A 10,014-nucleotide genomic window follows, 5' to 3' on the forward strand; every position below is an offset into this window, starting at 1 on the left:
GTCTAGCTATTTTGCCTCCTGGGTGCTCGTGGCGGGTCCCTGGATGGGAGTTTTGGGTCTGCAGATGTTCGGTTCATCGATCTTCTGTACAAAGTCTCTCTAGTCGGTTTGTTTTTCTTTTTTGCAGTGGTTTTCTGGTCTCCACCTTCTGTGCTCTCCTTCTGCCAGGCATCCACTGCTCTCCCTGCCATTTTTCCACAGTGTTCTCTTGAATCGGTTTACACTGGATGGGGTCTTTTGTTGTGCCCTTTTTTTTTCATTTTTTTTTTCCAGCTGGGCTAGCCCTCTGACTGGTCCTGTGTTACCTGGAGTTGTTTTCCTACCTCCTTCCAGGATGGTTCCGGCCCATCTGGCTTCCTAGTCAACCTTTTCTTCTCTCTATGTGGACGTAGGTTTAGAGTCTCTGCAAAGAACGATCCCTTCATTTGGCATCCCAGTCCATCTCCATGGACCGCAGGCCTTAAGGTCAAGTGGGTTCGGTCTCTAGACTGATCCCCCTTTCACAAGTGGTTGTTCTTCCCACCCTAGGGGACGGCTTTGGTATGTCCCATCAGTATAGGTGTCCCCCCAATGAAGAGCACACGAGAAAAGGATATTTTTTGTACTCCGTAATATCTCTTTCTCGTAGCCTTCATTTGGGGGGGGGGGGGGGGGGGTGTATTCTTTTCCAGTTATTGTTTTTTTTTTTTTTTTTTTATCCGGGATTCTTTTCTAGGGTCCTTCACACATTTCTTTGTTGGCTTCTCCTACTGCTTTGTGACAAAACTGATTACCTCACTTCCAGTGGGCGGGTATATCCTGCCAGGGAGGAGCCGACTTTTTTTTTCCCTAATGTCAGCACCTCCTAGTGGCAAGAGCATATACTAATCAGTATAGGTTTCCCCCAATGAAGGCTACGAGAGAGATTTTACCGTGAGTACAAAAAAATCTCCTTTTTTTGTTCTGTTCATAATGTGAACAGAACCCCTGAAGGTTTTTTTTAGTGTGACTCCCTGCCTTCCCACAAGCAACATTGAGCACAGAGCGTGATTGAGCATGCGATCTCCTAGTCACCAACTGCCAGCAACTTGGAGGAACCTTGCATCTGGTCCCCCACTTGTAGTCAGCCTGGCATGCTGTACCATGGCCTTAAAGGGGTACTCCGTCCCTAGACCTCTTAGGGGGAGGGGGCACATAACATTAGCCCCTTACTTTGCGGCCGCCTCACTTAGCTTTCCTTCTTTTATCCTTATATATTCTTCAATCATCTGGGCCACTTTAGGTGGGCTCCTTCCCTTCAATGTGCTGTAGTTCACGGCCATGTTATTTTGCCTTCTACATTGGCAGACCCTCCTTCAGGGCCCTACCCATTTGAGTCCAGATAGACAACATAAGATTGTGGCGTGTATTAACCATAAGGACAGCATTTGCAGCAAGTCAGCATGAGGGAGGTTTCTGCATCCTAGCCTGTGCAGAACTCTGTCATCTCAGTGATCCATAATCCCAGAGTGGACAACTAGGCCCCAGACTACTGTCTACGGTGGACATGTTATACCGTCAATTTTCAGCTGTTAAAGTGCTGATGTGCGTCAAATTTATGAAATGGCGCTCAGCATATGATGAATACACAGCTAGGGGAAATTACCTCAGCACAGCCAATTTCAAACTGAAAAATTGGTTAAGTGCCAAGTGTTGCTTTACTGAATTGTTGATCTCAAGGAGTAGTGGTAAAAGGATTTTACAGTAATCTTGTTGTTCATGATGCCATAGTCTATGTCTAAAAGCTCTATACAACTTGCCTTCAACGTCTGTGGACAAAACTGTCAATGCTAATGGTGGAGGTTACATTTCCAGGTATACGTTGGCAACCTACCAAAAAGGTTTCTTGTGTATGTTGTTTCCAGCAAGCTTGTTGACTTTAATGGATCATAAGTCTAAAAGAGGTTATGTGCAGTCCATGCATTTTGTCTGCTAGACTATACTGGTCCATTAAAGTCATTGGACCCTTTAGGAATAATACATGGTATATGTTAGCAGAACATTTTAACAAGTTGCCATGCAAACGGTGCATTAGGCAGGGCTTAAAATGTCTGAATTAATGACCCTTCTCTAAAATATAGTAAAAGGCATCTAGACCCCTATTAAATGCAAAACAATGCCTATTAAACGGGTACTCACTGGAAAAGATTTTTTTTCTAAATCAACTGGTGCCAGAAAGTTACAGATTTGCAAATTACTTCTAGTAAAAAAAAAAAATCTTAATCCTTACAGTATTTATCAGCTGTTATATGCTCCACAGGAAGCTCTTTTTTTATTTCCTTTGTCTGACCACAGTGCTCTCTGCTGACACCTATGTCCATTTTAGGAACTGTCCAGTGTAGAAGCAAATCCCCATAACAAACCTATCCTGCGCTCTGGACAGTTCCAGATATGGACAGAGACACAGCAGAGAGCACTGTGGTCAGACAGAAAGGAAATTCAAAAAGAAAAAAACTTCCTGTGAATCATACAACAGCTGATAGGTCTGCTGTGGGTAGCAGCTCTTAAAGGAGTAGGTATTCTACCTGTAGCTTCATTGGGAATCTGTATTAGGGCTGCATTGCCTTACATTGTATCACATTTGGTGTGACAAGATTGCGTTTTCAGTGGAGGTTCACTGCCAACTTTAGCCAAGGTTTGCTTTTCATCCTTCTCCAAGATTGGTAATGTTCAGAACGCTGTTTTATGTCCCTTGTGATGTCACGGCCACACACCCACAATGCAAATCTATGGGAGGGGGGCTGTCACACCTCCTCCAATAGACTTGCATTGAGGGGGCGAGTCGTGACAGCTCTATACTCCGGCCCCATGGGTGGGGCTTCAGACATGGAGCGATCATCTCTTCATGCAGCTGAGACAGGTGGGTGCTGCATTAGAGATTGTGGGGGTCCCCAGCGGCTGGACCCCTGCGATCAGACATCTTCTCCCCTATCCTTTGGATAGGAGATAAGATGTCTTTAAGGACCAGGCCAATTTTATTTTTTTCCCCTTGGTTTTTCCCTCCTTGCCTTCAGAAATCCATAACTTTTATATTTCCATCCACAGACCCTTATGAGAGCTTGTTTTTTGCACAACAAATTTTACTTTGTCATGACATCGCTCATTTTACTATAAAATGTATGGCGAACCCCAACATTTTTTAATGGGGAAATGTTAATGAAATCCCCAATCTCGAGCCTGTTTATTTTTTATTTTTTTTAAATCAGTATGTTTAAAATTGCCCTCTTTTGAACCGCCTATAACTTTTCTTCTGTGTACGGGGATGTGTAAGGGATTATTTTTTGCACCATGACTTGAAGTTTTTTTTAGCACCAGTTTTGCGTATGTGACTTTTTAGTCACCTTTTTATTTTATTTTTTTTGCGAATGTGATGTCGCCATATAGCAGCAATTTTGGACTTATTTTAATTTTTTTTTTTTACATTTACGCTGTACACCGTTCGGGATCATTAACATATTTTGATGAGACATTTACGTACCTGGTGATACCAAATACACTGCTCCAAAAAACGGAGTATGACGCGGGCTTCTGACTCGAGCTCGCGTCATACCGACCAGCCCCAAGATGATTCCTGTTGCTGGGGGCTGGTGTTGATAGCAAACATGCGGCGATCACTGTGGCCGGCTATTAACCCTTTAGATCACGGCGCAAAAAATGAGCCCTAATACTGCTCCGTACGTGGAAAAATAAGTTATAGGGGTCAGAATAGGACTTTTTGATCAATCGTGAATGTAGTTATTTTTTCCAAAAGTACGACAAAATCAAACCTATATAAGTAGGGTATCATTTTAATCGTATGGACCTACAGAATAAAGATGAAGTGTAATTTTTACTGAAAAATGTACTGCGTAGAAACGGAAGCCCCCAAAATTTACAAAAGTTTTTTCTTCCATTTTGTCGCACAAGGATTTTGTTTCGCTGTAGACTCTGAGGTAAAATAACGGATGTCATTACAAAGTAGAATTGGTGGCACAAAAATTAAGCCCTTATATGGATTTTTATGTGAAAAATTGAAAGGGTTATAATTTTTAAAAGGTAAGGAGGAAAAAACGAAAGTGCAAAAACAAACGCTTGGTCCTTAAGGGGTTAAACACAATGTAACTCCAAGTCAATCACATTCTGTGAAATCACACTGTCCACTCTAGAAGCAACACTGATTGACAATCAATTTCACATGCTGCTGTGCAAATGGAAAAAACAGGTAGAAATTATAGGCAATTAGTAAGACACCCATATAAAGGAGTGGTTCTGCAGGTGGTGACCACAGACCACTTCTCAATTCCTTTGCTTCCTGAATGATGGTTTGGTCAATTTTGAATGCTGGCGGTGCTTTCACTCTAGTGGTAGCATGAGACCGAGGCTACAACCCACACAAGTGACTCAGGTAGTGCAGCTCATCCAGGATGGCACATCAATGTCAGCTGTGGCAAGAAGGTTTGCTGTGTCTGTCAGCATAGTGTCCAGAGCATGGAGGCGCTACCAGGAGACAGGCCAGTACATCAGGAGACGAGGAGGAGGCCGTAGGAGGGAAACAACCCAGCAGCAGGACTGCTACCTCTGCCTTTGTGCACAGAAGAGCAGGAGGAGCACTGCCAGAGCCCTGCAAAAATGACCTCCAGCAGGCCACAAATGTGAATGCGTCCACTCAAATGGTCAGAAACGGGCTCCATGAGGGTGGTATGAGGGCCCGTCATCCACAGGTGGGGGTTGTGCTTACAGCCGAACACCGTGCAGGACGTTTGGCATTTGCCAGAGATCAAGATTTGCAAATTCACCACTGGTGCCCTGTGCTCTTCACAGATGAAAGCAGGTTCACACAGCACATGTGACAGTCTGGAGACGTCGTGGAGGATGTTCTGCTGCCTGCAACACCCTCTAGCATGACAGTTTGGCGGTGGGTCAGTAATGGTGTGGGGGTGGCATTTCTTTGGGGGGGCCGCACAGCCCTCCATATGCCTGACTGCCATTAGGTACCGAGATGAGATCCTCAGACCCCTTGTGAGACCATATGCTGGTGTGGTTTTCCCTGGGTTCCTCCTAATGCAAGACAATGCTAGACCTCATGGAAGGCATTGATGCTATGGACTGGCCCGCCCGTTCCCCAGACCTGAATCCAATTGAGCATATCTGGGACATCATGTCTCGCTCCATCCACCAACGCCACGTTGCACCACTGATTGTCCAGGAGTTGGCGGATGCTTTAGTCTAGGTTTGGGAGGACATCCCTCAGGAGACCATCCACCACCTCGTCAGGAGAATGCCCAGGCATTGTAGGGAGGTCATACGGGCACGTGGAGGCCACACACACTACTGAGCCTCATTTTGACTTGTTTTAAGGACATTACATCAAAGTTGGATCAGCCTGTAGTGTGGTTTTCCACTTTGATTTTGAGTGTGACTCCATATCCAGACCTCCATGGGTTGATAAATTAGATTTCCATTGATAATTTTTGTGATTTTTGTTGTCAGCACATTGAACTATGTAAAGATGAAAGTATTTTATACGATTTAGTTCATTCATTGTGATCTAGCATGTGTTATCTTAGTGTTCCCTTTTATTTATTTTTAGCAGTGTATGTTTAATAATTTTAACGCTTTTTTTTTTTCTTTTGTTTTAACTCATGTTCCCATAGGGGACTACCTATAACAATCATTAGATTTCTAATACTGTTCAGTGATATGCATAGGCATAGCGCAAATTGGTATTGCGGGCTATCTTCTGCTCTGGTCTGCTGGAAGGCAGGTCAGAGCAGAAGACCCCAGGAGAGAAACTGAGGTAGGTGAGGGGGCTGCTTCCTTGGCCGATCTGACCCCCGCGGTCGTGCCACCGGCGATCAGATCAGTGATTTACAACTGCCTCACTGCCGCAGATGCCGTGATTGATCACGGCATCTGAGGGGTTAACTGCAGACATCAGCACAATCCCTGATGTCTGCCATTATGGGCGGGCTGATAGCATCCGGGACCTGCAGTGCAGGGGTATGTACGGGACGTAAATGTATGTCCTGGTGAGCAAAGTGCCATTTTATCCATTTATCTCTTGGCTTCTATTTATCTTTTGGTTAAAAATTTTAGATTTGCTGTGTTTTTTTTTTTTTCTTTTTTTTTTTTTAACTTTAGGATTCAGAGATGATGACTTCTTAGGAAGGGGAGGTAGGGGAGGAAGTCGTGGTGGTCCTCCTAGTGATCGGCGTGGACCACCACCACCAGGGGGTCCTGGACGTTTCAGAGATGCACCACCACCACCACGTGGAGGATCTATGGACTTCAGAGAACCTACAGAAGGTTAGGGAGATGTATGATAAGACTGTTATACATCCTGCAGTGTGTTTTGTGCGTGTGGTTCTGCTTAGATATTTATTGTATGTATTTTTTATTTGTTTATACACCTTTCAACAAGCAGTACAGATTAAGAATCACCTGTTCCCACTTAGTTTATTTTATTTATTTTTTTCGGCCCTGATTTTGTTACCTAGCCATTTTCCTTATTTAGAGTACATTGGCTTTCTAAAATGCTAATTATAAGTTATGGTAGTGCAGGGGTCTCAAACTCCTGGACCGTGGGCCATTTGCAGCAAAATTTTGCGGCACACACTGCTACTGTACCTATATCTCCCTTCTGCAGCCTATAACGAGCCTTCCTGGGGCGATGTGCGCGATTGGTGACGTCATCGCAACTGCAGTGCGGACACCGGGACACTGATGTCTTGCATGGCGCATGTGATGACGTCACCTAACATGTGCATCCCTCAAAGAAGGCTTGTTTTAGGCTGCAGCAGAGAGATGTAAGTACTGTAGCTGTGAAACTTAACTTACCTAATTGCCTAATAAGGGAGGACCTGCTTATTACCAGGGGCTAACCTATCTTCTTAGGGGGGCATAATTGTTTAAATAGGAGCCCTACCTGCCGGGGGTAATATCTATCTGGGGCCTGTACACCTATTGAGAACCACTACCTGATCATCAGGTAGGGCTCCTTAGTAGGTAGACAGACCCCCAGGTAGATATTACCCCATCAGTGATGGGGATCATATCTATCTGGGGCCTCTATACCTACTGGGGTGCCCTACCTGATATGGGGGGGGGCATATCTATATGGGGGCCTGTGTACCTACTGGGGAGCCCTACCTGATGGGGGTCATATTTATCTGGGGGAATGATGGGGGCTTTCTATGTGAGGGGCGCATGTGGCCAAGCCTCACCCAGCCTCTACCTCCAGTGGTCCCCAGATAATTTGAGTTAGAGACCCAGTGGTAGTGTGTTAATGAAAACCAATGGGGTAAATAAAAGAAAATAGTAGGCACACATCTTCTCCCTATAACAATCATTGCTCAGACTGCATTAACTCACAGAAATATTGGTATACCTGCTTTGTGGGTTTTAATTGGCCTTTTTATTAATTACAGAGGAAAGGGCACAGAGACCACGACTGCAACTTAAACCCAGGACAGTTGCGACCCCGCTCAATCAAGTAGCCAATCCTCACTCCGCTATCTTTGGTGGAGCCAAACCCCGAGAGGAAGCTGGCGAAACAAAGGCGAAGGAATGAGCTGAACATTGGGAGGGATAGAGGAGAGAGTAATCTGATCACTATGGAACATCATCCCTGCAGTTATCCTTCCTGCCTCCTGACATTCACTCCTCATCTCCCTCCTGTCTCAAACTGAACACTGAGCTTGTGAATGCATGTCAGCTGTTAACAAGTGGTTTTTAGTACGTTCTCCGCTTTTCTGTATCTTGTACCTGCATTGTGCTGTTTCCACCACTATCCTTCTTGCTATCTGCAGAGTGATGCCCTGCAGGGAAAGCCTCTTCCAAAAACGGAGTTTATTTTGGACATGGGAGAAGAATTGCAATTTTTTTTTTTTTTTTTTCATTTTTGCAATACATTGTTCTTTTTAGTTTAAGGGGGATTGTGTTAATGTTGTGTTAACACTTAGTTGCCCTTGAGTTTAGTGCTTTGCCTCACCTCTTACCTGCATGTTTTGTTCTGTATTGCCAAGACTCTAAGATGGTAGTACCTGGCATATGTGTTTTGTGCCACGGATTAAAGTGACAGTCAATTGCTAACCTGTAAACTTGACTAGGTTTTTTGGCTTTAAGCCTGTTTTACAAACGCCTCCCTGTATTTGTACAGAACACTCTATATACTTCTCCACATGGCGAAGATTTATCTGAAATACCTTGTTAAATTTTTGTTTACCTTGGCGTATATATATGTCTTATCCTATCACATGTCTAGTTTGCTTAATAATGTGCATCACGACTGATTAGACTTTCTTGCTGTACTGTGCAATTGATGTACAATATAGAGACAAATTCAAGAAAATGGATGTGCTAAGTAGAATTTTCTTAGTAAAGTTTTTTTTACATTGCCTTTTTTAGCATACACACAATAAAAGTCTATTTTTTGGTTTCTCTGCTTTTAAAGCTTTTCAACTGAAAATTTGAGCCTTAATTATACGATTTCTGCAAACAGAGCATTAATAGTGCTGATATGCATTCGTAGTGGTTTTTATTTTTTCCCCCCTTTTTTTGATATTTGTGCTGGCTCTGACTGGGCAGTACCAATATCAAAAAGTATAAATAAGGACATTAATATTTGAGAGGTGGCATAAAGCATAGGATTTAGTTTTGTTAATATCCATTTTCCTTCGCTGGTACAGATAGTTATGGCAGAAGGATCTTATACCAGTATTATAGTAAAAGTAAAGGAGAGCAGATATTTTTACCTCCAGTGTCTCAGCAGATTAATTCCTTTCACTCTTTTCTCTACATACATTCTCTGCATTAAGAACCATTTGTCTAACACTAGCACCTAAAATACGACATGCTTTGTGTGGTAATATACAAGAAGAAACACCATACCCTCAAATTAATTCTAGATTTATTTACATCTGCAGTTTGTGGAAGCTTAATGACAGAACAAACAGCTTCATAGCTGCTCTATACATTTGACTTTACAGTGGGAATTCCAAACACTCAACATGTTCCGCTTCACGACAGAAAGTAAATATATGGACATGGTATTTTGTGGAAGATCTTTTAAATAAAAGAAAACGTAATGAAGTAGTTTGTCATTTGTGGTTTGTTCAATTCCTTGTTTGTGCTTTGTCATGCGTAAGTAAAAGTAGATCAAAGAAGATAGCGCTCCAGCTCCCATAAAATCTAAAATCTTTTATTCCAAGTTAAAAACATGTAGAACCAAAAAAAACTCAGTGAAGTAAAAAACCCAAACAAAACACACTGTTGTCTGCAAACAGTCTATTCGGCAGGTTTGTGTATATAATAAATATATATATATATATATATATATATATATATATATATATATATATATATTCTGCCGAATAGACTGTTTGCAGTTTTACTTCACTAATATAGATGGAGAGATGCAGAGAGAGAGAGATATGGAGGGAGAAAGAGAGATGAGGAGAGAGAGGGGGAGAGAGATATATATCGATCATAGGATACTATAACTTTTCCTTGTCATCTCCATGACTGTTTTTTCCTTTCCCTGTCAGAAGATCTCAGGTGTGCAGAGGTTATAAACTTCACCCTTCCTTCAGCAGTGGTTTTCCTGTGCCTGTCAGGCTACAAATTTTAGAGAGAGCATTTGCTTGTTAAAAAAAAAAAAAAATCCCGAAGAAAAATCCTAGCGTAGGAACACATTTTTTTTTTTTTTTTTCATCTCTTTAGACAAATATAGGGGGGTAAAGGTAAGATAAGTTTGGTCCTGAAAGAAATGCAAGAAGGGTAGTATTTTGTTTTTCAGCAAGAAAATTCAGCCCCCTTAACAATGACCATACCTGTAGTAGCTTTGGTATTTGCGTCCCGCTCCTCCGGCGCTGCTCTGGTCCCTGCTTCTTATCCTCAGAACGCCACACTGCGGTCAGCATATCATGAGCTGCAGCAATGTCCCGACTCGGCTGTTGATAGGCTGAGCGCACTGTCATGTAAAGAGCTTGTGCCGGCTCCTTACTGACAGTGTGCTCA

General features: G+C 42.9%; 1 protein-coding gene across 5 annotated transcripts in view; it reads left to right on the forward strand.

The window, feature by feature from the left end:
- EIF4H (eukaryotic translation initiation factor 4H) overlaps positions 1–9,087 on the forward strand; it is a 65,085-nt gene extending 55,998 nt beyond the window's left edge. For all 5 annotated transcript variants that reach the window (XM_056556413.1, XM_056556414.1, XM_056556415.1 and 2 more), the window contains 2 exons: positions 6,139–6,303; positions 7,425–9,087. In XM_056556413.1, coding sequence (XP_056412388.1) covers positions 6,139–6,303; positions 7,425–7,567 — 308 coding nt within the window. In that variant the 3' untranslated portion in view covers positions 7,568–9,087. The remainder of the gene's footprint in view (positions 1–6,138; positions 6,304–7,424) is intronic.
- The last annotated feature ends 927 nt before the right edge of the window (positions 9,088–10,014 follow it).

This window comes from Hyla sarda, chromosome 2 (genome assembly GCF_029499605.1).
Source record: "Hyla sarda isolate aHylSar1 chromosome 2, aHylSar1.hap1, whole genome shotgun sequence".
NCBI lineage: Eukaryota > Metazoa > Chordata > Amphibia > Anura > Hylidae > Hyla > Hyla sarda.